This window comes from Puma concolor, chromosome C1, assembly GCF_028749965.1.
Source record: "Puma concolor isolate L17-30 chromosome C1, mPumCon1.1.hap2, whole genome shotgun sequence".
NCBI classification, from domain to species: Eukaryota; Metazoa; Chordata; class Mammalia; order Carnivora; family Felidae; genus Puma; species Puma concolor.
Window position 1 is genome coordinate 216,882,752 of NC_141674.1, and position 24,651 is coordinate 216,907,402.

At 56.0% G+C, this 24,651-nt stretch overlaps 1 protein-coding gene across 3 annotated transcripts in view; it reads left to right on the forward strand.

Annotated features, from left to right (window-relative positions):
• The window catches only part of MROH2A (maestro heat like repeat family member 2A), a 45,315-nt gene extending 21,325 nt beyond the window's left edge, over nt 1-23,990 (forward strand). The window contains exons 20-42 of one of the 3 annotated variants that reach the window (XM_086719990.1): nt 2,285-2,404; nt 2,692-2,814; nt 3,814-3,966; nt 5,119-5,241; nt 6,176-6,255; nt 7,694-7,799; nt 8,603-8,698; nt 11,254-11,358; nt 12,046-12,169; nt 12,744-12,862; nt 13,712-13,864; nt 14,269-14,423; nt 16,400-16,559; nt 16,639-16,832; nt 17,179-17,316; nt 17,780-17,894; nt 19,447-19,593; nt 19,744-19,926; nt 20,381-20,536; nt 21,972-22,103; nt 22,750-22,852; nt 23,110-23,175; nt 23,765-23,990. In XM_086719990.1, the coding sequence (XP_086576116.1) occupies nt 2,285-2,404; nt 2,692-2,814; nt 3,814-3,966; nt 5,119-5,241; nt 6,176-6,255; nt 7,694-7,799; nt 8,603-8,698; nt 11,254-11,358; nt 12,046-12,169; nt 12,744-12,862; nt 13,712-13,864; nt 14,269-14,423; nt 16,400-16,559; nt 16,639-16,832; nt 17,179-17,316; nt 17,780-17,894; nt 19,447-19,593; nt 19,744-19,926; nt 20,381-20,536; nt 21,972-22,103; nt 22,750-22,852; nt 23,110-23,175; nt 23,765-23,886 (2,973 nt within the window). In that variant the 3' untranslated portion in view covers nt 23,887-23,990. Of the gene's footprint in view, nt 1-2,284; nt 2,405-2,691; nt 2,815-3,813; nt 3,967-5,118; nt 5,242-6,175; nt 6,256-7,690; nt 7,800-8,602; nt 8,699-11,253; nt 11,359-12,045; nt 12,170-12,743; nt 12,863-13,711; nt 13,865-14,268; nt 14,424-16,399; nt 16,560-16,638; nt 16,833-17,178; nt 17,317-17,779; nt 17,895-19,446; nt 19,594-19,743; nt 19,927-20,380; nt 20,537-21,971; nt 22,104-22,749; nt 22,853-23,109; nt 23,176-23,764 lie in introns of all 3 variants that reach the window. The other 2 variants (XM_086719989.1, XM_086719991.1) reach the window with 2 other exon arrangements.
• The last annotated feature ends 661 nt before the right edge of the window (nt 23,991-24,651 follow it).

Sequence of the window (24,651 nt, forward strand, 5' to 3'; positions counted from 1 at the left end):
TTATGATTAAAAGAAAGGCAAAAGCTGGAGGGCTCAAATGTTGCAATTTCAATGCTTCTTACACAACACTGCAGGGAACAAGACAATGCAGTGCTGGCATAACGATGGGCAGACAGAGTGAGGTGATAGAATCGAGAGTGTAGAAACAAACCTCACATTTACTGTCAACTGATTTTGAGCAAGGCCTTCTTAGATAGATACACTAGACGCCCAAGCGATGACAGAAAAATAGATTAAGTTGGACATCATCAGAACTAAAAACTCTTATGTTGAAAATCAAACCATCAAGAAAGTGCAAAGACAGCCCCAAGAATGAAAGAAAATATTTTCAGATTAAGTTCTTAATAAGGGATTTGTATCTAGGATATATAAAGAACTCTTATAACTCAGTAACAAAAAGACAGGCCAGTTTAGAAATGGGCGAATGATATGAACAGACATGTCTTCAAAGAAGGTACATGCAGAGTGAATAAGTACGTGAAAAAATGCTCGAGATTATTCCCATTAGGGAAAACACAAGTCAAAACCGTAAGGGCATACTACTTCACACCCACTAGGATGACTATAAGAAAAAAGACAGACAACAAGAAGCATTGGTAAGAATGCGGAGAGATTTGAACACTCAGATATTGTTGGTGTGAATGGAAAATGGGGCAGCGGCTCTGAAAACCTGTCTGTCATTTCCTTGAAATGTTAAATATAGGGTTACCATATGACCTAGGAATTCTACTCCTAGTTGTACATGCTCAGGAGAAGTGGAAACATACATCCGCACAAAAACTTATACATAAATGTTCATAGTGTGATTCATACAGCCAACCACAGAAGCAACCCAAATGTCCACTAGTGGATGAAAGAAAAAACAAAACATGGTCTATCCATACAATGGAATGTTGTTCATCCATTAAAAGGAATGAAGTACTGATTTATGGTACAGAAAGGATGACCCTTGAAGACATTATGCTAAGTGACAGAAGCCAGATGCAAAGGAATGCAAGTGACCACATATTATATGATCCTGTTTACTTGAAATGTCCAGAATAGGCATCTTTTTAGGGATGGAAAGTAGATCTGTGGTTTCCAGAAGCTGCAGGGAATGTCCAGCGATGCTAACGGGCAAGGGATTTCCTTTGGGGGGGTGGTGACAAAAATGTTCTAAATTTAGATTGTGATGATAGTTACCCAACTCTGTGAATATACCGTTAAATTTGTAAACCTTAAATGGGTTGATTTTATGGTGTGTGGATTATATCTCAATGAAGATGTCTGAGAAAAGGTTTTACAGGTGTCAGCCAAAAATTATGTTTATCCAAATAGATAGCCTTTGTAGGGGAGTATGTAAAATAACAAAAAACAAGTGTATCTTACAGATAGTCTTCTATAGCTAAACATAAATTTGCAGGTATAAGATCTTATCTGATGTCAATTCAAGGACAGATATCCTTTTTATTAAAATTTTTTTTTAATGTTTATTTTTGAGAGAGATAGACAGAGCATGAGTAGGGGAGGGGCAGAGCAAGAGGGAGACACAGAATCCGAAGCAGGCTCCAGGCTCTGAGCTGTCAGCACAGAGCCCAAGACGGGGCTCAAACCCACAGACTGCGAGATCATGACCTGAGCCAAAGTCAGATGCTTAACTGGCTGAGTGCCCCAGACGCCCCAGACCAGGCTTGATTTTATATCCTGGTTGTACCCCTCCCCACCTGGTTTTTCATCTCCCCAAACAGCAACTGCATTTACAATCTAGAGATGCTGTGTGGGTTAAATGAAATAATGCGTTTGTTTTTGTTATTTTTCCAAATACACACACAAAACTCTTACAAATAAAAGAGAAAACAGGAGAAATGAGCCAATGGAAATGGGGAAAGAATACAGACAGGGATTCAGGGACTGGATCATGAGAATGTGCAAAGGTGATCAGCACGGCTAAAAAATCAAAGAAATGCAAGAAAACGTGGATGGTCTGTCTCTCACTGGTAACATCCTATGTGACAGAGGAATGTGGGGAAATCGGTGTTCTTAGATTGGTTAGTGTGAGTTGAAACTGGTTCGACTTCCATAGGAGGGAAATTTGGTCCCCACTATTTATAATACGCTTGCCCGCAAACAGTCTGACGCTCCAGAATAACCTCGATGTTTATTTCAAAGAATGTACGAAATGCAGAGATATCTGTGCATTAGAGAAAGAAATCTAGAGTGTTACGTAGGGAACTCTCCACGGCAGCAACCCCTGGAGGGTGGAGTAGAGAGGCTCGAAGCTCCCTCTGTTCCTGTGCCTTTCCAGGGCTTTCTGTATCGGGCCCTGGGTTTCACACTGGCCACAGGCCTGGAGGCTGACAAGGTAGAGACATTGCTGCTGGAGCTGCTGTACAAGACAGACTATGGCAACGACTTTGACCGGGAGGTGAGGGTGCCCTGCGGCCCCACCCCCATCCACCAGACCCCTCTGGTCCCTCGGGGATATGGGCACATGCGTGAAAGCTTGTGTGTGCATGAGCATGCATGCATATGTGTACTGGTGTGTGTGTGTGTGTGTGTGTGTGTGTGTGTGTGTGTGTGTGTCTCTGTGTGTGGACCTGTGTGTGCATGGGGGCGTCCATGCGTGTGCTTGTGTGTGTGTGTACGTGTGGGGGGCTCCTCCTCTGGCCGCTGCCCGCTGCCCTCACCCCCGCTGGCTGTGTCTGCCCGCAGGGCGTGATTCTGTGCTTTGGCCTGTGTGCCCGTGGCCAGGTGAAGACAGTGCTGAATGTGCTCCATGACTTTGAGGAGAGGATCCAGGAGTCAGAACAGTCCTGGCAGATAGGGGCTTGGCGGGTAAGGCACCCTCGCTCCACAGTCAAGTCTCTGGGGGTCGCATAGACCAGTGCTTTCAGCACCAGCCAAGGTACCTGCTAGATCTCAGTAGCAAACCCCCCCCAGTATCACCTGTCCCCAAAATGACTGACATCCGGAGGCCTCCCCCCAACAAAGCTTTTCAGGGTGCGTCCTTTCAGGGCCCAGATATTACAAAGGAGCGCTAGCCCACCGTGGGCTCTGCAGAGCAGCACTGGGTGCTGATGGGAATTCAGAGTCCCAGGCCTCACCCATACTCACTGGATCTGAAGAGGCTGCTCAGGTAGCACTCAGTGTAGGTATTTCCACGGGTCAATGGCACTGGGGTGCAGGGCGATCATGCCCGCTGTCATATAGAAGAGAGCACTGAAGCTTGTCCAAAAGCATGCAGACGGCCACTGAGCCGAGAAGCCAGGAGCCAGGCCAAGGCAGCCCGTGGGCCGACCCCTCGAGGGGGCCCCTCTGCCGCAGGGTCACAGGTTGGCTGAGGCCCCAGTAGGCAACCATCCAGAGTCACCGATGCCTCAGGCTTTGGCCTTGACCCAGGACCCTCGCCCCGGGCGTCTGGTAGTTTGGATGGAGAGAATCATGAGCATCCCAGGCTCCTGCCCCAGCTTCTCCACAAAGCGGGATCTGAGACGTGGATTCGTATCTGAGGCCTGGCAGGGCACGGGCAGCCCTGCGCGCCCTCCGTGGTGGGTTCGGTGGCCTGTAGCACCTCATTCCGGCATCACGACAACCCCTGGCCCAGAGCAGGGCCTGGCAAGGAGTAGGAGCTCAGTAAGGTGTGTTGAATGCATGAGTGAATGAATGAGCGTTTCAAGATATCAGTGGAAGCGCCTTCTGCTGACTCAGCGGCTCCTTTGGTCATGTGACCGGAGACTGTTCACATGCAGCTGGGGTGGCCAGCTGAACCCTGACACCCCGTCTCCTCCCCGCCCCCCCCGCCGGTGGTTCTTCCTCTTCTGGCTGGGCTCGCAGAAGGACCATCCCTGGAGGCGGGAGACGGTCAAGGGCGCCCTCATGGTCATGTACAGCTGCGTGGCCTCGCACTGCCACCCCCAGATGCTCCTCACCCACGTGGACACCCCCATCACCACTAAGATCATTCACCACTTCTCCAGCAGCTGCCAGGTAACCCTGGGAGGCCGCACCCCCCACCCAGAGCCGGGCTGGCTGAGAGCCACCTGCCTTGTAATCCGAGCACCCCGCCCCCCACCCCAAGTAGGCACCAGGAGTCCCACCTGACACCCAGCTTTGGGGAAGCCCATTTTTTCAAACTGGGTGTTCTCAGCTCCAGGGGGAGGTAGGGGACAGCCTTCCCCACCGCAGTGCCAAGTGGGCGGTTATGGGTCCCGGAAGTCACGGGACAGGTGCCCCCTCTTCCCGGCCTCGCTCTCTCCCTCAGCCCTCGCCTCTGCCCCCTCCCCTCCCGGCATCTGACCCAAGACAAGGAGTGGGGTCTTCAGGGATGTAGAGAGGCTCGCTACTTTCTTGGAATGGCAAGGAGGGGGAAGCACAGAAGGGAGCAAAAGCTATTTCGTTATTGTTTCTGAAGTTGTGGCAAGATACGCATAACACAATTTGCCATCGTCATCATTTTTAAGGTGCGCAGTTGGGGGGCGTTAAGTACACTCACATCATTGTGCAGCCGAGTCCACCAGCCCTCTCCAGAGTTCTTTGTCCCGTAAAACGGCCACTCTGGGCCCGCTGAACACATGCCCACGCCCCCTCTCCCCAGCCCCTGGCAACGCCCGTCCCGCTCTCCGTCTCTCTGAAGTGACACCCACAAGCGTCGCGTTTAACTGGGATCACGCACGGGTTGCCTTTTTGTGGCTGGCTTATCTCACTTAGCCTCAGGTCCTCAAGGCTCGCCCATGCCGTAAAGGCGAAAACGATTTTTATCTCAACTTAGATTTTTATCTCAACGTGTCTCTTGGGCGACACGCAGGGCATGGTGCCCCTGGCGGGTGAATGGTGTGAGCTGACCGGCATTGCTGTTCTTAGGGGGGCTGAGGGAGGTGGCGTTTTCAGAACGCTGTGCCTTGTCCGGCACCTGGCTGGCACCCTGGCCTTGTGGCAGAAGCTCGGGCAAGGCGGCCGAGGGACAGAACGAGGCCTGCCATCTCTCAGGGTGCCCCTGACTCTGCCTCTTCCTTGGCGCAGAGGAAGGAGTGTCCTCATGCCGTGGCGGGGTCCTTATGAGAGCTGTGGCTTCGGCAGCCTGAGTCTTTGGGCTCACTCCCGACGTGATACCTCCTTTCCCTCTTCTTGGTCTGGGCGCAGGACATCTGTCTCAAAATGGCCTTCCTGAAGAGTGTGGTTCAGGTCACCGATGCCATCGGGAACATCAAGGACCTGGAGGACTTTGAATTTGCCCAAAAGATGAGCCTCACTGGCATTATAATAGTAAGTCGGGTGAGAGGCGTCCTTGCTCCCGGGTGGTTTTGGGGTCTGACTGCTGACCGGCTTCCCCTCGCTCAGAGGTTTTCAGAGTCCCTGAGGGCATCTGAGGGACAAGGGGGCCGCGGGGGTCACTGAAGCCCCTCCCTGTCTCAGTTCCGCTTCCAGCCAACTGAAGGAGTTCCGAGTACCATATCTGTCTATCTGACAAAGGGTTTGATGGCCAGGGAGCCTGTGGTGCCTGGAAGCAGCTGGTTCCAGGCTGGGAGACAGAGGGCCCCCGGGTCTGCCCCGTGGTGGCCCCGTGTGTTTCTCCACAGGGGGGACCTGGATTCGGCCGCAGGCAGGTCTTAAAGCTCTTTGTTTTGCACAGAACTTCAGTAAGATCTAGAAAATGTCAACTGCCTAAAGGCAAGAAGCCGCGACAGAGGCTGATAGAGTTGTGGGAGCCACAGCCCTTCATCCCCAGACCTCCCCACTCCCTCACGATGCCCTGGGCCCCTGGAAAGCACCGCAGCTGCTTTGGAAGCTGTGCCCGAGGGAAGTGACGTGGGGTGGAACAGGAGGCCCCGAGAAGGAAATGAACACGCCTGCTCCCACTCTGGGCCGGCAGCGATCCGTGTGTCATTTCACGCTAGCCGGGCACTGTTTTACACGTGACGGCTCAGGCGGGGGAGGCAGTTTGCCCAGGGACGCACGGCGAGCAGGTGGCGGGCCTGAGCGAGAAGTTCTGGTCTGTCTGGAGCCCCCCTCCTTCTCACAGCAGATTTTGCTGCCTCCCCGAAAATGCTAAAAGGCCACGTGATCCTGAAAAGAGCGAACGTGGTATGGGTGTCCGCACCCCACAAAGTGCCAGGCCTTGGACACTAGCCCCCCCACACTCACTGTCCTCTCTGGTGGGCTCTGGGTGGCTCATTCACCGCCCTGCTGTGCCGGGCAGGCCACCATCAAGGCGGAACCCACCGACAGCCTGGTTTCTCCTGTGCGGACCATGGCGATAGAGGCCCTCTCGCACCTGAGGTGAGCTGGGCCCCTGTTCCGGCCCGGGTGTCTCCGTGGGGAGAGGCAAAGTCCAAGACCACCCTTCAGTGTTCCTTGGGGGGCCACACCCGCTTTGCCTCCCTGCCTCTGCAGCAGGGGTCTCGGGCAGCAGCCCTGGTGCGCTGGGCCATCTAGTTGGGTTGGGTGGGGTCAAGGAATTCATTTATTGATACGGTACTGACGCAGTTAATACAAAGTAATATAATACCTGAGATTTGCCCTCCTGGAGCTGTCCATTCACTGGTGGGGAAGTAGGGAAAAGGAAGAAGTTATGGAACATCAGTGGTTAGAGTGGCCGGGTGGTCTCTGGGAATTCCGCACCCGTCGGGGCAGATGCAGTGTTAAGTCTCATAACCACCTGTTGCCTGAAGAGGCAGCACGTAGGCAGATTTGAAATAAATTTCACACACCTGTCTTCGGGGACTCGGAGGTAAGATGAACACATGCAGAAGGAATCATGGGTCAGAGCTGAGTATTTGTGGATGAACAGCAATAACAAAAAAAAATCTGAGGCCAGAAGAAAGGGCTATGAACAAGATGCAATTCTGTTGATACAACAGGGGAGATCAGAAGGCATTGGCATCTGGCTTTTGACCTGGGCTTACACAAAAGAAGACGATCTGGGTAGGAGCTGGAGGTCCCGGCAGGGTGAAATGTCGGACCCCTTTGGGGGGCAGTAGTTTAAAGTTCAAATGGCATGGCGGCTCCCAACCAGGGAGGCACAATAGAGCCAGCTGGGGACCTGTGAACAATACCGATATCCTGGCTCCACCTCAGACCTTTAAATAAGGATCCCTAGAGCCTGGTTGTGGCCCTTGGGTACCTCAGAGCTTCTCCAAGTAATGCTAGTGAGCACCTAGGCTTGGGAACTATTGATGAAGGGGTAGGAGAAGGGTGCCCATCGGGCAGCCAGCTACCACCCCTGAGAGTTCACTAAAGCTCAGCCGGCTGGGCTCCTCTCCAGAGTTTTTGATTCAGTAGCTCTGGGGTAGGGCCAGAGAATTTGCATTTCTAAGAAGCACCAAGGTGATGTTTCTGCCGCCGCTGGTGCAGGTATTACGCTTGAAAGCCCTTGGGCCAGGGCCAGCCTCTGAGGCAGAGTCCATGGTCAAAGCCAGGGAGTAGCAGTGGAATATTTCCGAGCAGGAGAGGGAGAGGCTGAGAGCAGGCAACAAGAAAGAGAGCTGGCCTTGGGTCCCTGGGTCTCCCCATCGATCGCAGACACAGTCACTGGATACTGGCGACCGGGTGAAGCCAGGGCACCTGGGGAGGGATGCATGCCTGTACCCTCAACCGAGGAAGCTGGTCTCTCCCTCATTCTGTGACATGCCTCTGCACCCTGGACTGAGCAGTGGGGTGGCTGGGTCTCAGTCCCCCTCTGACCACCCCTCTTGTCCACTTCTTCTTCCCTTAGCAGTCTGAAGCCTTTCTACTCCACAGAGGAAAACAATGAACTGATGGATATCAGTATTCACTCTGTCATTTCTCTTCAACCCCCACTAGAGGACAATGAGTCCATTCAGGTAGGTCCCTCTGGGCCACCTCATTTTCTGGGTCAGGTCTTAGAAGTTTCCAATAACTTGGGCAGGGCTGAGAGCCCACCATCCTTAACCACCTGTGAGTGCAGCAAAGTGCAGTAGGCTCTATTAGTTAGTATAAAGTAATGCTAGCTGCTGTAACAGGTAAACCCTGACATCTCCATGACTTAACAAGAAGATTTATTTCACACTCAAGTCAAGTCCAGCTGGCAGTGGGGGTGGAGAGGGAGCTGCTGTGTGCAGTTATTCAGGAACCGAGGCTGGCAGAGGCCCCACTATCTTCCATGCGTGGCCCAAGGTCTCTGTGGGTACTGACATCCGGTAGAGGAAGAGAGAACGAGAAAGGGTGTCGAGGATGTAGGAGCCACTCCGCCCGCTTCTCATTGGCCAGAACTCAGTCACATGGCTATGCTTAGATGCAAGGGGTGCTGGGAAATGTAGTTCCTGACTGGATGGCTGTTTCCCAGCAACAAGGTGGAGAAGGAGGACAAATCTTTTGTGGACAGGTAGCCATTTCTGCCTCAAAGTCCTGGTCCTGGATGGGGAGTCAGAAGAACTGGATTCTGGGAGTTCAGTTTCCTCCTTTGGAAAATGGGTTCCTCTTCAGAGGTGGTCTTGTGTGTCACATGAGAATTTGGGTGTAAAGAACCCAGTCTAAGCAGAGGTAAAGGGGTGGTTTTCAGATCATTTCATACTTCTCAGCCCTGGCACGGGTCCTTGCAGAGTCCTGGTGGGTGGCTGTGCACACTCCCTCATTGCTGCCCAGTGCTCTCCTCTCTTGGCCATAGACCCTGTACGCAAATGCGCTTCAGGCCCTGGAACACCTGATGGAGGGCCTCATGCAGAGGCAGCTGGACCCCAAAGGGCTGCAGGAAATGGTACATGTGAGTTCCTTGGTGGAGGGCCAAGAGCCAGGGATGGCCACGCCCCCCAGAAAGCTGGTCTGAGGGCCAGATTCTATGGAAAATGGGGGTATGTGTTAAAAATTGTTTCGGTAACTGTATTTTGATAAAATTTCGTGTTTGCTGAAAAGTTGCAAAAACAGTACAAAGAACTCCTGTATACCCTTCACACCTTGATTCACAGTTCTTACCAGTTGTCACATTTTCTTTATCTCTCTTTCTCTTCCCTTATCTTTCTTGTTGTACACACACACACACACACACACACACACACACACATACGCAAACACACACACACACACACACACTTTTTGAACCATGGAGAGTTACTTGCAAACATCAAGGACAAGAATGCCCTCTTATATAACAATGGTACAATGATAAAAATCATGAGGTTTCATGTTGATGATACCATGCTGTATTCTAATCGATGGCCAATACTGAAATTTCACAAATTGTCCCAATAGTATCCCCAATAGGTGTTTCCCCCATCTAGGCTCTAAGCGGGATTACCCAATGTGTTTAGCTGCCACGTCCCTTTAATCTCCTTTAATGTGGAAAAATTCCTCAGTCTTTCTTTATCTTTCATAATATTGGCATTTTTGAAGGGCATTGGCTAGTTTTTTTTTAAATTGGGTTGTTTACTTTCTTATTATTGAGTTTTCAGAGGTTTTATATATTCTGAAAGCAAGTCCTTATAAGATATGTGATTTACACATATTTCCCCCCAGTCTGTGATGTATTTTTCATTGATTTCATAGTGTCTTTTGAAGAACAGAAGCTTTAAAATGTTGATGAAATCTAATTTATCATTTGTTTTCTGTAATGGATCATGGTTTTGGTGTTATATCTAAGAAGTCTGTGCCTAACCTAAGCTCACAAAGATTTTCTTTTAGAAGTTTGTAGTTTCCAGTTTTATAATTAAGTCTATGAAACATTTTGAGTTCGGTTTTGTATATGGTGTGAGGTATGGATCAAAATTTGTTTGGGGGCCTCTGGGTGACTCAGTCGGCTAAGTGTCTGACTCTTGATTTCAGCTCAGGTCATGATCTCATGGCATTGTGAGATCAAGCCCCAAGTCAAACTCTGCATGGAGCCTGCTTGAGATTCTCTCTCTCTCTCTCTCTCTCTCTCTCTTTCTCTCTCCCCGTCTCTCTCTGTCCCTCCCCTGCTTGCGCTCACATGCATGCATGCTCTTTCTAAAAACAAGTAAATAAACATTAAAAAAATTGTTTGCTTGCTTACACACAGATAACCAGTTGTTCCAGAACCATTTGTTGGAAAGACTTTTGTCCATTGAATTATCTTTGCATCTTTGTCAAAAATCAATTGGCCATGTATGTGTGGGTCTGTATCTGGTACCTGTTCTGCTCCATTGATGTATTTGTCTGTCTTTACACCAATGTCATCCTATCTTGATTACTGTAATGTTAGTTATAATAAGTCTTATGACCAAGATCAGATAGTATGAGGCACTGACTTTGTTCTTTGTTGCTGCATTTTACAAATATTCATACGTTGTGTTCCCATTTGTTTCAGTTAAAAATACATTTTAATTTCTCTTTTAATTTTTTCTTTGACCCGTGGGTTATTTAGAACTTCCCAAATGTTGGAAGACTTTCCAGAGATCTTCCTGTTTTTGATTCCTAATTTAAATCCGTTGTGGTCTGAAGACATACTTTGTATAATTTGAATCCTTTAAAACATTTTTTTAATGTTTATTTATTTTTGAGAGAGAGAGAGAGAGAGAGAGAGAGAGACAGAGTGTGAGTGGGGCAGGGTCAGAGAGAGAGGGAGACACAGAATCCAAGGCAGGCTCCAGGCTCTGAGCTGTCAGCACAGAGCCAGAGGCGGGACTCGAACCCACTGACTGCGAGATCATGACCCGAGCCGAAGTCAGTTGCTCAACCCACGGAGTCATCCAGGTGCCCCAAATCCTTTTAAATCAACCGAGACTTATTTTGTTGCACAGTATGGTCTATCTTGGTGAGGGCTCTGTGTGCACCTGTATATTGTGTTGGGTGGAGTGTTCCTAAACATCAGTTAGACCAAGCTGGTTGGTAGTGTTGTTCAAGTTTTCTCTATCCTTCCTGATTTTCCATCTTCTTGTTCCTCAGTTTCTAAGAAAGAGGTACTGAGGTCTCGGAATCTCACCATCGATGTATTTCTCCTCCGAGTTGTAGTAGTTTGGCCTCATGCACTGCTACTGCTACTGCCTGTGTGAACATTAAGGCCCTGGGGTGCAAGGTGGGCGACGATCCTGCCTCCTTCACCTGCAGGCAAACATTTGGAACAAGGCCGAACACATCAGCCAGGCGCCATCTTGGTGAAGATAGCTGGGGACTGTGGACTCTCTGTCCACAGCCGCATCTCCCTTGCAGGGGTGCCCGGAAGGAGAGGCAGAAGTATCCAGAGCCACCCAACACCTCTGGAAGTCAGAGTCTTGAGTGGGAGAGACGAGGCAGGCAATAGCCAGCTGGGAAAGGCTGGCCTTGGGATTTTAATGTCCCCTTCTGTGTTCTGGGCTCTACCCACAGCTCCTGGGAAAGTGGATCTTGTCGGAGAGAGAAGGGGAGCGGGAGAAGGCCATGAACCTCCATCTCCACCTCCTGCAGATCCACGTGCAGAGCGCCGGTGTCTGCGTGAGTCCCGGGGCACTGATCCCCCAGCCTGCTGCTCTGGCACCCACAGCAAAGTTCCCGTCTCGATCCCTGAGGAGAGGGAACACTTTATTTCTTAAGTTTATTTATTTATTTTGAGAGAGACAGAGAGAGTGCAGGAGGGGCAGAGAGAGAGAGAGAGAGAGAGAGGGAGAGGGAGAATCCCAAGCGGGCTCTGCACTGTTAGCGTGGAGCCCGACGCCGGGCTCGAACTTGCGAAAGCAAGGCCGGGGCCTACCCTCATGCTAGGTTTGAGGCCAGACGCTGTGCAGAAGGCATCGCTTGGATTTTCTGACATAATTCTCACAACATCCCCTGAAACGGGAGGCTCCGTTAGATGAGGAACACGAGGGCACCAGGCTAAGCAGCCTGCCCAGGCCACACAGCTAGGTTGGCGGGGCCGGGCGGGGGGGGGGAGTTCACATTTGAACCCAGGTTTCAGTTACAGGAACAAGGCAGGTGCCCTGATATAGAGCCTGGGCCTGCAGCCGGAGGGGCAGGTCCTGAGCCAGAACCGTCGGATCCTGGCTGCTCTGCCTCCAGGGGTCCCGCTGGGGTACCTTTGAGCAGGGCTCACCCTCTCTGGTTGCCCGTTATGCCACCCCTGGGCAGCCCCTGGTGTGCATGGATGGACAGAGGGTGTGAGCCTTGAGGTCTCCTGTCCCTCAGATCCCCCTGAAGCTGGGGCAGTTTGGCACACTGGTTGGACTCATTGCCCCTCGCACCTGTGACTCACACACAAGAACCCGCATGGCCTCGATGGATGTCCTGTCCAGCCTGCTGGATCTTCATGGTACGGAGACATGAGGACATTGAGGCTGGGAGGGGTGTCAGCTGTGGGGCTATCCTAGGGGAGCATGGCCTCTCTGTATAGACAAACAAGGGTGACCAGCAGAGGCAATGGAGGGGATGCAGAGCTTGCTGAGAGGCCATGGAAGTTTCTGGAGGGAGAGGCTCCCTGGTTTGGCACAACTCACCGAGGGCATGTCCTGGGTATTAAGGGGCCTCGCTGGGAAAACGACAGCTCAAAGATACCAAGGACACAGCAGAAGCGGCCAGACATGACCTCAGGGGCACATGCGGGGTGGTGACCTTCAGAAGGGAAGACTCTGCCTCTGGCTCACTAGTTGGTGGCCTCCCAGAAAGCAGGCATTTGAGCTGTGTGCAGAGGTGGTGTGGGGAGACAGGGCAGTGAAAGCAAAGGCAAGAAGAGATGGGATGTTCAGATGCTGGACAGTGGTCCAGACCCTCAGAGCCAGGGAGCCCCTAACCCCAACCCCATGGGCCAGGGCAGGAAGCCATTTTGACGTGGCCTGTGGGTGGGTCCTTTGTCCTTCTGATCGTGTCTAAAATTGTGTTCCCCGCAGCAAGCCAGACCTGCTCTTTGTGGGGCCCTTCCGAGGAATTGGAGCTTGCAAAATGTAAGGAGGATCTCCAGGGCTTGGACATGGAGGAGATTTTCAGTGCATCTTCCAGAATCGCCAAGGTGACACGCTGGGAGGGTCGTGTGGGCTCCTGGGCTGGACTCCAGTGCCTGGACCATGTCTGAGGCCTGGGACCTTGCTCAGCCTGGCCACACAGGCTTCATCCTCCTCCAGGGGATCACAGTCCCCATGGCTTTTGGTCCAACCCACGCCCTCTGTATCTAAACGGTGTGCGATATGTAAGTTCCCCGCTGTGATGCCTGGCACATAATAGGTACTTAAGGGTCCCACAGTCCCCACCTACCTCGTCTCCATGCCTATGATGTGCTGCACTGAGGGTGGAGGGGCCCCAGGAAGAATTAAACTCGGGATCCTGCACAGCGGTGTTGGCCCATGGGCACACTAGACCCCCAAACTCTCAGAGCTGCAGAGGGGCGGGGTCACTTCCACCTCAGGGGGCCAAGGTGGCTTTCTGGAGCAGGGGGCCTGTGGGGGGAGGCAGGATGAAGTCACGGGGCGCCAGGGCTCAGGGCACAGCTTGAGGGAAGGAAACATGGGCAACGTTCGGGTGAAGCTTCCTGAGCAGAGTTCAGGTGGGGTGGGCGGCGTCGGGTAGGTGAGGTGTGGGAGAGGTTGGGGAACCTTCCAGAAGAAGCCTGTGAAAGCTGGACTGAGCTGTGAGTCTTTGAGGTGGGGGAGTAACATCCCGAGCGGGCTGGTGAGGGGGCCGGTGAGATGCCGGGCAGGGAGACGGGTAGGAGGCCCTGGCGATGTTTTGAGAGATGGCGGGGGCCTGGGCTGGGGCTGCGGTGTCGGCCGGAAGAGGGGGGCATCGGCGATGACAAGTGGGGGCAGGGCGTTGGCCTGAAACTTGGTTGTTGAACGCCAGGAGGGCTGTGCTCTGGTCCTAGGTGGTTTGCATGCAGTTTAACTGTGACGAGGTGGTCTCGCTCATCCAGAAGCTTTGTGAGAACATCGGGGCCATGGACCTGTGGCATGACAAGGCCTCCGTCACCTGGATAGGCACCTTCCTCCAGAGGCGGACCAAGGAGCTGGAGGACAAGGTAGCAGAGCTGTGGCTGGGCCACCTGAGGCCTGGGGCTGCCCGGGGCGCCTAGGCTAGAGGGACACGTAAGGGCCCGGCTGCACTCTCCGAGAAAGCCTCCCCAAACCCTTGGTTGTAAAGAGGAGGAGAAAGTAGAGTTCTGGAACGAGAAAGAGACACGCTGAAGGTAGCCCGGTTAGTAAGTGGCCAGTGGGCCAGACACCCGTGGCTCTCTCTCCCCGAGCATACTGCCCCCTACATAGAAGACATGATAAAATCCGGGAAGAGACCAAAAGATGAGCTGGTGGTTTAACCTGCCCGCTGTCTAGTTGGGCGAGAGTCCCTGGAGGAGGGGTGTGCGGTGGGGGAGGGCAGACGCCGTGGGGGCCCAGGCTGTGCCGGTGATGCCCCGCCCCTCCCCAGGTGGCTGAGATCCTGGGTGCCCTCTTGGTCCACCTGCCTGTGGCGGACCACCCGGAAGTGCGGCGTCTCCTCATCGAAGGCATCCTCCTGCTGGCGCACTACCACCAGGAGACGGTCCTCACATCGCTCCTGAGGCAGCCCCTGCCCATGGAGAGGTGGGCGCCCCGGACAGGGAGCCACAGCCCCCGGGCCATGCCCGCCTCGCCACCACCGACGTATCTCAGGACGGGGCCTTGAGCGGTGCCACGTCTGACCCTGGGCTGGCTCAGACGCTCTCCCTGCCCCTCCTGCGGGAGGCGTGGCCCCTGAGGACCATGGACTTAGAGCCCCAGGGTTACAGGTCCGTCCTACGGAGCTGGAGTCCAGACCCCGCAGTTTCTCAGGCGTCCCCTCTGGACCCTGCCCACGGCAGCCCTTTCCTTCCCTGTGGAGAACAGAACTCTGGGCGCCCTCTGAGTTTGGGCCACTCTAGGACACGCCTGAGGACGTGGCCACCAAGGCCTGGGCGGGCCTCAGAGGGGCTCCACCCTGTCCCTCTGTCCTTCCAAGTGCTGCCCTGAGAGGGGATGTCCAGGTGCCCAACGGATGACCCGGCAGGACCTCATGCCCCTCAGGTGGCCTCGTGACCCCCTGCTTCCCGGTGTTATCCTCACGGACTGCTGAGTCCCCGCGTCTCTGTCACCGTGTCACACAGGCAGCTGGCAGCGTCTCACCCGACCGGGGGCATGTGTTTGCAATGGTACCGGGGTTCCCTGGGCACAACCCAGAAAGGGGTGGGCGCTGCCCCAGAGCAGCCAAGGCTGCGGAGCAAAGACAGGCCTGGAGACCGTTGGTGGAGGGAGAGGGGACAGGTGTCACCCAGCAAGCTGTCACATGAACAGAGAGGCCTCAGATCCAGAACCTCAAGGGCTGGCCCGGGCGAAAGGCAGGCCTGGCTGTGCTGTGGGCGGAGGGCAGTGCGGATTGCTTGATTTGATGGGGGATGGTGGCTTTCGGAGCAGTGCCGACTTGGGGGGGGGGGTGGGGCGTGCAGTGCAGGCCCCTGTGTGGCCTCCGTCGGGCTGGCGATCTCGGCGGCTGGGGTCACGCTGGCTTTCGCTATACTGGTGAGCTATCGCCGTGTAACAAACTGTCCCCACCTTGAAAGCTCAGAACAACCCCTGTTATTATCTCAGTTTCCACGGTCAAGAATCTGGGGACGGCAGAGCTGGGGACTGTGTTCAGGGTCTCACGGGGTGGCGGCCAGGCTGAGATTTTCCGGAACCCAGGTCGTCCCTCAGGCTCACGCGGTTGTTTCTTGCCGTCGCAGGCTGAGGTCCTGCTTTCTTGTCTCCTTACACCCCGACGTCTCCTTTATGAGAAGTGGTTGCTGATGAGCCCACGTGCCCACGCCTCCGTTCGGTTCCCGCCACCGGGCACCGGGTCATGTGCCCTCCCAAGCCCACCTCCCGCACGCGTGTGATTGGCTTTGTGGATTCACACGGGCCGTGTCCGCCTCTCCTTGTTCCGTTGGATCTTGGCAGACTTGCCGCTTTAGCCCTTTTAGAGCCCCCCCCAGACCCCCGCTCCCCTGCACCTGTGCACACCCGGCCCGTTAACCTATCCTGGGGACCTTCCCTTCTCGGCAGAGCCACAGGCTTGGACTTGGGGGGCGGGGAGCTGCTTCAAATGCAGTCTGGCAGGCTACCTGGCCTCTGCAGGCCTCCTGCCCCCTTCTGCGGGCTACGGAGATGAAAACATCATCCTCAAAGGCGTGTTGGGAGCAGGAGGCGCTGTGCTATCTGCAAGCTGCTTAGGACCCGACAGATTGGGTCCTTGGCAGCTGTTGCTTGATGTACCTATAAAATCATCGGACAGGAGGCCTGGCAGGTGCCTCTAAGGTCACCTAGTGGTGGAGCCGCAGTTTCCCGGGGTGAGGGGGGGGGGGCGTGGCAGAGAAAGACAGCAGCATGTGGAGTCACGGACCTGGGTTCTAGTTATGCAACCTTTGGGCAGCTCACTCCACCTCCCTGATGTTCAGCCTCCGGAGTCTAACCCCTACTCAGCGGCTCGCCTGGGGGTCCAAAGGGGCTCTTACCTGCCAGGGTACGAGGCGGGTGACCCACAGTTCTTGTCTCTTGTCTTTGGTTAGCCACCTGACGGAGGTGTGGCTGGCCGTGGCCGAGAACGTGCCCTTTGCCCGAACGATGCTCCATGGGCTGATGGGCCGGCTGCAGGCGAGCTTCACCCCCAGGGCCAATGCCACCTCCAAAGCTGACATCTGGCGCCTGGCCGCGGTGGACCCTCTGATGGTAAGTCACAGGGGTGGGCCCCGGGGCTCCTTGGGGGCTCAGAGTAGGAGCCCTGACGCCTCAGCCCTTGTCTCTGCAGACCCTGTGCACCATTCACCTCCTCATCCAGAAGATGGATATGGACGACAAGGTCCTGGACCTCTTCCCCGACCTCATCTACACCCTCCTGCTGCAGCTCAGTGGCAGCCAGGGGCCAGAGGCTGTGTCGCCTGTCCTCAAGACGTGGAGACTCGTCCACATGGGGACCCTGCCCAAGGAGATCAATCTGCAGAGGTGCTCTCGAGGGCGGGGGTGGGTGGGTATGGCGGGCAAAGCAGTGGGCCCGAGCTGGACATCGCCTCTGGGAAGTCACGGATCCCAAGAGTCACCTCCACCAAGAGGCCTTGTTGTCCTCTCCTGATGGGGAGAAGCTTCTGGAAGCAGATCCCACAACCCTCCCTCACATGAGTCCAGCACGGTGTGGTTTTTGCTGTTCGAGGACCCACTCTGCCACGTGATCGCCCTTAGCCCCTTGAGCTCGGCCCGGCGGACAGGGGGACCCCCTCTTCTCTGAGCCGGGTTCAGTGCCTGGGGGCGCCCGGGGGAAGCTTCGTCGAGACATAGCCCCACCTTCCTCCAGGATCACGATCAAGTCCATGAAGCTTCTGTTCAGAAGACTCAGCAGCGAGCAGCTGGTTCGCACGCTGGAGGAGCAGGGCGTGTGGAGCCTCCTGCAGACTAACTCCACGTTCCTGCAAGGCGCGGGCCTGCTGGCCAGGTGGGCGTCCGGGCTCCCCGTGCCGGGCAGTGGGACCTGCGGGGCCGTCTCCTTGCTGGAGGTCTAGGTCACGGCTGCACACCTCGCTCCCGAGGCGACCCATGTCCCAGACTCTGGGATGGCAACGTATAGGGCAGAGGGAATCTTTTATTCCAACCCTTCCCCCTCCAAGGCAGGAAACGTGAGGTCAGAGGCAGGGTGGGACTCGCTCGAGGCCACAGGGGGCAGGCGGAGAGCTCTTCCTGGGTCCAGGTCACTCACGAGTGGCCCTCATTCGGGTCCCTTTTTATAAAAAGGAAACGAAAAGTGGGTATTCCAGCGAAACCCTGACCAAAGCCCTCTGGTGAGGAGGGAGAGGCCCAGAGAGGTTAAGACATGGCCCCCGGGCGCCCAGCCCCAGAGCAGCTCCACAGGGCAGTGGCTGAGCAGCCCTCCCGGCCCCCTGGCCTTGTCCCCCCTGCAGGTTCTGCATGCGGAACATGGAGGGCTACAGGCAGCGGCTGTCAGAGCTGGTGCTCAGGGGCATGGACTCGGATGTCCTCTGCTGTCGCATCAGCAGCACGGCGGTCTGCGTGGAAGTGAGGCTCAGGGCGCGGAGGGCTGGGTGGGCTGGGGTGGGGGCTGGGGGGTGCCCCCCCAGCTCCTCTCTGGGGCAAGAGCCCAGGCTCTGAGGGGCATCTGAGTCAGGGGGCGGAGACTGTCCCACCCCGCAGGGGACGTGTTCATTCACTGGTTCGTCACGCGACCCGGGGTGTGCATCTAAGTGAGGTGTGCTGTGCTGAGTGCCGGCAACACCCAGGGGCCTGGATGAGGGCACCCTGGCTCTCGCCGGGGTCGGTGGTGCTGGGGGAGGCCTCCCAGGAAGGTTTTGAGGGGTCAGAGGGGCTTTGCCAGGCAGGAAGACCGGGGGAGGGTGTGATGGCCGCTGGGGTCCAGTTCCCCTTCTGTGCAGTCGGGGCACTTTCAGGGTCCTGAGGGAATTGGCCAGAAAACTTTTAGGAGAAATTGTGTTGGCTGCATGATGCCCAACATGCTTTAGGAGCCCAACATCACCTAGGGCAGCATTGGCAACCTTTTTCTGTAAAAGGCTGGATAGTACATTTCCCATTTTGGAGTCACCAATTCGGTGTTTCGTTTTCTTTAGGTTTATTTTAAAAATTTTTTTTAGTGTTTATTTTTTTATTTTTTTTTTTTTTAAACGTTTATTTATTTTTTTGGGACAGAGAGAGACAGAGCATGAACGGGGGAGGGGCAGAGAGAGAGGGAGACACAGAATCAGAAACAGGCTCCAGGCTCTGAGCCATCAGCCCAGAGCCCGACGCGGGGCTCGAACTCACGGACCGCGAGATCGTGACCTGGCTGAAGTCGGACGCTTAACCAACTGCGCCACCCAGGCGCCCCTTTAGTGTTTATTTTTGAGAGGTGGGGGAGGGGCAGAGCGAGAGGGAGACACAGAACCCGAAGCAGGCTCCGGGCTCCGAGCCGTCAGCACGGAGCCCGGAGCCCGACGCGGGGCTTGACCTCACGAACCCTGAGATCATGACCTGAGCCGCAGTTGGACGCTAAACCGACTAAACCACCCAGGCGCCCCTCTTTAGGTTTATCGAAAACACATTCATGTGTGCGTACATGTGTGCGTGCACACACACACGTCAGAGGGGTCCCCGTTGGCCGAAGTCCTGGCATTTTGAACGCTGGGCCCCTTGTGACTCTCGGAGTCCCAGATGAGTGAAGTTCACGCTCCTCGCGCACTCCTGTCCAGGCCCAGCAGGCACGGCTCTTGGACACGGTGGCTGCTTTGTCAGGGTAACTGAATGAACGTAAGGTCACAACGTACAAGGTTTTTCCCGTGTATTTCTCCATGAAGCCCCCCGACCACCCTGTGAGGCAGGTACTGGTGTCAGCCCCTTCTTACAGGCGAGGCCACGGAGGCTCAGAGGAGTTAAGTGACTTGCCGGGGGCCCCAGCCGGCCGGCGGAGGAGCCCAGAGCTGGTCCCGGGGAGCTGGGGCTCCGAATCCTCTCCTCTTCGCAGAGACCATTCTGTGCATTGCGTCTCATCACACGTCCCATCCTGAGGCTGAGAAAGGGGCCTATATGGGCGGTGACTGTAAAAAGTTCTCTCTTCTAGTTCATGAGCGACCCAGTTCTGTACCAGGAGAAGCTGCTGAAGCCCACGGTGTTGATGCTGGAGAAGGGCATGGACCAGGAGGACGAGGCCTTGAGGGTGCTCTCCCTGCGTGCCCTGGGCAACATGGCCCTGGGTGCCCCCAAGAAGGTCCTGCGCCCGACCCTGAGCTCAGGGGCCCAGGGTGCAGGGCCTGGGGGGGGGCTGAGGGCCCGGGGCTGGCGTGTTCTGGCCGATGGGGGACGTGAACCAGGTGGGGACTGAAGCTCCTCGTGGCCCCCTCCCCCACCGGCACCCCAGGTGAGGCAGTACCGGAAGCTGTTACTGGAGAAGTGCCTGGGCTCCCTGCGGGAGCCCGTGGTCACCAGCGTGACCTCCGAGGGCATGGAGGCCCTGGCCAAGATCCTGGCTGAGCTCCGGGAGGGCGACGTGGGGTCTTCGTTCGGCATCATCTCCGAGCGGTGCAGGGCCTTCTTCGACAACGTGAGTCTAGATCGTGGCCTTACTCGGTCCCGGCCCTCGCTGGGGGCTTCCCATGCACCCACACACACGGGCGAGCACCTCTTATCCCCGTAAGAAAGGACAAAAGACGTGCTCTGGGACAGGAGGGGCCTCAGGTCTCACTTGGTGCCCACGCATCCGTTAGCCGATCCTGGGATCCCGCAAAAGAAAAACAAACCCTCTTGTTCTAGGACTCGTGGGACCCCTCCCCTGCTCGTAGGGCGTGAGCCTCTCCTCTTAATGCCTCGCAGCCTGCAGAAGCTCTCTGGGCACCTGGGTGGTGGCGGGCGGAGGGCCGCCATCCTGAGGGAATGATCCAGAAGCCTCTGCGGGGGCCGAGGCAGCCCAAAGGGTCCACGGAGAGGCAGGTGGCTGGGGTTTCGTTGGGCTTCTTGTGTCCTGAATTTCAGGACTCGTCTGTACGTGTCGACCACAGGAGAGTGAGCTGCTGCGTTTAAAAGCCTTCGTCCTGTTTGGGAAGCTGGCAAAGTTGGTCAGGATCTCTAAGAAACACTTCTTCAAGGAGGAAGTGAAAAAAGCCTGGATTCCCCTCATGCTGCACTGCCAGGACCCCTGCTCCGAGGCAGCCCAGGTGAGACACGCCCTCCTCTTTGTGGCCCAGAGTGTGGGGACCTCTGGTCCCCAAAGGAGAACGTAGGCGGGTCTGCGGGCTCAGCCTCTCCCCACGTCCCTCTTGGTCGGCCCCGTTCCTCACGTGGGGCTGGGGAGGGGGTCCGGCCGGCTGACCCACCAACTGGCCTACTGAGGCATCTCGGCGCTGTGGGGAGCACGGCACGGCGGTCTTCTCCCCCAGTCACGGCCTGCAGGCACCCTCTGCCCAGCCTCCTTTTCCTTCCAGCAGATTCCACAGCTTGCCATCATCACCCTTGGGTGTTATGACCCGCTCACGCTCCAGATTTGCCTTAAATCCCTCCTCAGTGGCCCGTTACCCCTCCCTCTCGGGGGGCCCGGTTCTTCCGCCAGTTCGGGCGTGGGGAGGGCAGGGGAGACCCACAGCCCCTGCCTGTCCGACCGCCTCCCCTCACCCCGTGCAGGCCCGTGACCCTGACCTCTGTCTTCTCTCTCCACACGTCTTCCTGTGTGGACTGGGGCAGGGGGCCGGGGAGAGGGGGCCAAGATTAGGGGCAGTTCTGTCCCCTCCCCGAGAGCTGTGGGGCACTCAGCGGCTCACGCTCCACTCCTGCCTCAGTCTCCAGTTCCGGGGTCCCGGGAGTCCCGCCCTGGTGAGGGTTGCGGGTGTCCACGCGGGGTGGGGTGGGCTGGCGGCACCTGTGGGTTGCTGAGGGGCATCCTGCGGGGCACTCCTGACTCCTGCTCGGCCTCGGGGACTCTGGTGACCCAGCCCATGAGTTCTCAGCCCTCAGAGACTCTCTCCTCACAAATCCATCAGTGGCTCCCACTGGTCTTTCACCTTGTATCAGCAGCTGTCCTGCGGGGTGAGCCTCAGGGAAGGAACGCCTGGGAAGGCGGCCGAGAGGGTCTAATGAAGGAACGGCAAAGAGGGGTGGGGGCTGGGGAGGCCACAAGGGAGGCAAAGGCCTGGCTGGTTCCAGGCACACGGTTGCCCTGCGTGTCCCTGGCGAATAGGTACCCCAACCCCTCTCCACAACCCCCTGCCCAGTCTCCTAGCCTATCCTCCCGTGAACTAACCCTGTCAGAGGCCGGAGGCCAGAGTCCGGGGGGCCCCGTTGCTGCAGTGCTCAGGGAAGGTCTGGGAATGAGAAAGCTCACCCCGGTCCTATCTGTCCCTGCCAGGCCCCTGACCCCAATCTCCCAGAGGGGCAGGTCCTGGGCAGGGCTGCTGAGGGCACGGAGGTTGCTGACTGAGGGACAAGAGGGCTGCGTAGCTGGCGGGGCTCCGGTCGCAGGTACACTTCCCCGGGGCTGCCCCCGGGCTTCTCGACGGAACGCCAGCCCTGCCATCCCCACCCCTACCCCCAGACCGTGGGAACCCCCTCGGTCTGCCTGGCGCCCTCCCTGCCATCCCCCGCCCTGTGCCCCTCCAGGCCTGCATGACCACCATGTTTCAGTGTGTGCACTTCTGGGGCTGGAAGGCCCTGGAGAACAGCCCGGGCCGAAGTAACACCAGTGCGGCCGAGGAGATGACTGTTTTCCAGATGATGCTGTGCTCCATCCCGGTGAGGAGGCTGAGGGCGTGGGCCTGTTGGAGGGCCGCCCGGGGCCTGGGGCTCTGGGTCACGGCTGCCATAGACCTCTCTCCCGTGACCATGTGCTCACCTTCCAGGCGTGAAGCGTCCAGGCCAGCACGGTCCAACAGAGAGATAACGCAAGCCGCATACCCCCACGTTTTCTAGTAGCCATGTTAAGAGAAGAGAAAGAGGGGAAAGCAAACAATCATAGATTTTATCTGACCCAGTAGATCCAAACCATTGTCATGTCAACATGCAATCCATGTGCCAATTATTAACGGGGTATGTTCCAGTTTGGGGGTACGGTCTTCAAAATGCAGGAGGCACCTGACACTTAATTCAGACCAGTCACGTTTCAAGTGCTCAAGGGCCACGTGTGGCCAGTGGCTATGGTATGGGACAGCCACAGAGTCTAAAGGCCAATGTGATCTCCTCTCTGGGTCAGACAGAAGGTAACAGGGGGCTGAAAGTCCCTAAGTTGCCCAGCTAATAATTCGCTATGCGATGCTGGGATATGCACTTGCCCTCTCTGGGCAGACCCTCCCGCATCAGACAGATGGGAACCCACTCTGTGAGCAGCCCATCTCTAAGGCCTCATCCTCCATGGCTCTGCCCATCCTGTGTCTATTTGCAGACTCAGAAAAAGCCTGCTGTTCTCCATAGCTTCTTGCTAGAAACAATGACCTACGTTAATAGTAACTTGCCAAGGATCAGGATTGCTGCGTGTGACCTGGCAGGTGAGCGAGCAGATGTCTCGGGATGCAGGAGGGACCTTGAGGGCCACACCCAGGCCTGGAGCGGGAGGTGGCCGAGGAGGGGCCAGACTCAGGCGGAAGTCCCCCGGCATGTGTCCTATCACACCCAGCTGCACACCTGCCTGATTCTCAGCTAGGCATCTTCAGCGGAATCCTAAACAGATACCTCCTAAGGTCAAATGGAATCTCCCACTGGCCTAATATTTGTGTGATGAGCATCTCGCTGGCTCTCGTTTTAGGAATTATTATGCAGCAGATGCCTGCGCATCACCTGAAGAAACTGGACTTTCCGGCACTACGGAATTGTAAGTAGAGAAGACTCAATTATGCGGAGTCCTCGACCTCATTCGGGGAATTTAGAGAAAGCGCCTGGGGAAGAGCCAGCGCACCCTTTGTTGTCGTTTTGTTTTTTTCTTTTCTTTTCTTTTTTTTGTTTTTGTTTTTGGCGGGGTTGAGGGACGGGGGCGTGTAATCAGGGTGCACAGACGGACGAGCCTGCAGGGGGCTTTCTGGAAGAAAACGATTTGACCCGGGAGGTCTTTCGCTCGTTCGCTGGGCCTTCTGCCCGCCTCCCCATCACGAATGTCTACGAGATGTTTCCACCCTGAATCCCTCAACTGGTCTACACCGCATGCGAGTTCTGTGGGCGATCTTTCTGTCCCAGAGAAGTAACAGAAGGCTGAGATGGTGTGTGTGTGTGTGTGTGTGTGTGTGTGTGTGTAGATGCAGCTCCCCCACCATCTTCTGATTTCAAGTACATGGGGTTCTGCTTCTGCAGCCCGTGTGAGCCCCTAGCCGCACAAGCGGCTTCGGGACCTCCTACCAGCTCCACTGCCCGTGGCAGAGGGCACGGCCGAGCGGGGTCCCGACTCTCCTGTTTGTGCCCACTCTCAGCTCTCCAGGAGCTGCAGTTGGACTTGGATCCTGGGGTCCGGAGGGCAGCCCTGGAGACCCTCAAAGTCTTGGATACTTGCTGTCAGCACCAGCTTTTGGCTTCTCCCGAAGGAATTTGCTAGATGGTCCGAACGTAAAGCGCAGGCTGCCTCTTCAGAGTGCCGAACCACAGCCGTGCAAGCCACTTTTTAATTTAGTTTGTACGAAAAGCATCGTTGTAAAATAATCAGTGTCCCTTTCTTTCCTTCCCTTGGAAAATAAGCCTCCATTGCCGTTTGGAGTACGGACTCCTGACTTGGAAGGTGACAACGTCCCCGAGCCCAGGCAGTGGGGCAAAGGGAGGATTTACTTCCAATGGGGTCGTTTTACGTCCGCTTTCCCCGGATCGTGTGAGGGTCTGAATCCACGTTTGTGCCCCCACGCTGATGGTGTGTCCCCTGCCAGGCGCTGTGCCGGGAAGTGAGGGGAGGCAGGCGGCCGTCTGGCCCCTGCCCCCCAGGACCCCACCCTTGAAGGGATAAGAGGCATCTCTGCCGGGGACTGTGATACACATCCGAAGAAGGAGGGTGGAAGTGCCCCAGTGGCGCAGGGGTGGGTGGGAGGGCGGAGTGCCCACCAGCCTGGGGACGATGGGGGATGTCTCCAGGAAGCGACACAACACCAGGCCTGTCCTCACTCTTCCCATCGTGGGGCCGGATGGGACAGGCTGGGGCAGGGACCCGGCAAAGCCTGGAACAGAACCCGGTTGAGGGGCCAGAAGGGGAAATAAATGAAGGTCATGTCCAAGCAACAGGCAGGGGACAGGGGAGGCGGGCAGGGAAGGTTCCCTGCACTTAGGCCGTCAACAGAGTAGTCTGTGGTTGCCTCCTGAGCAGGTAACGGCGGGA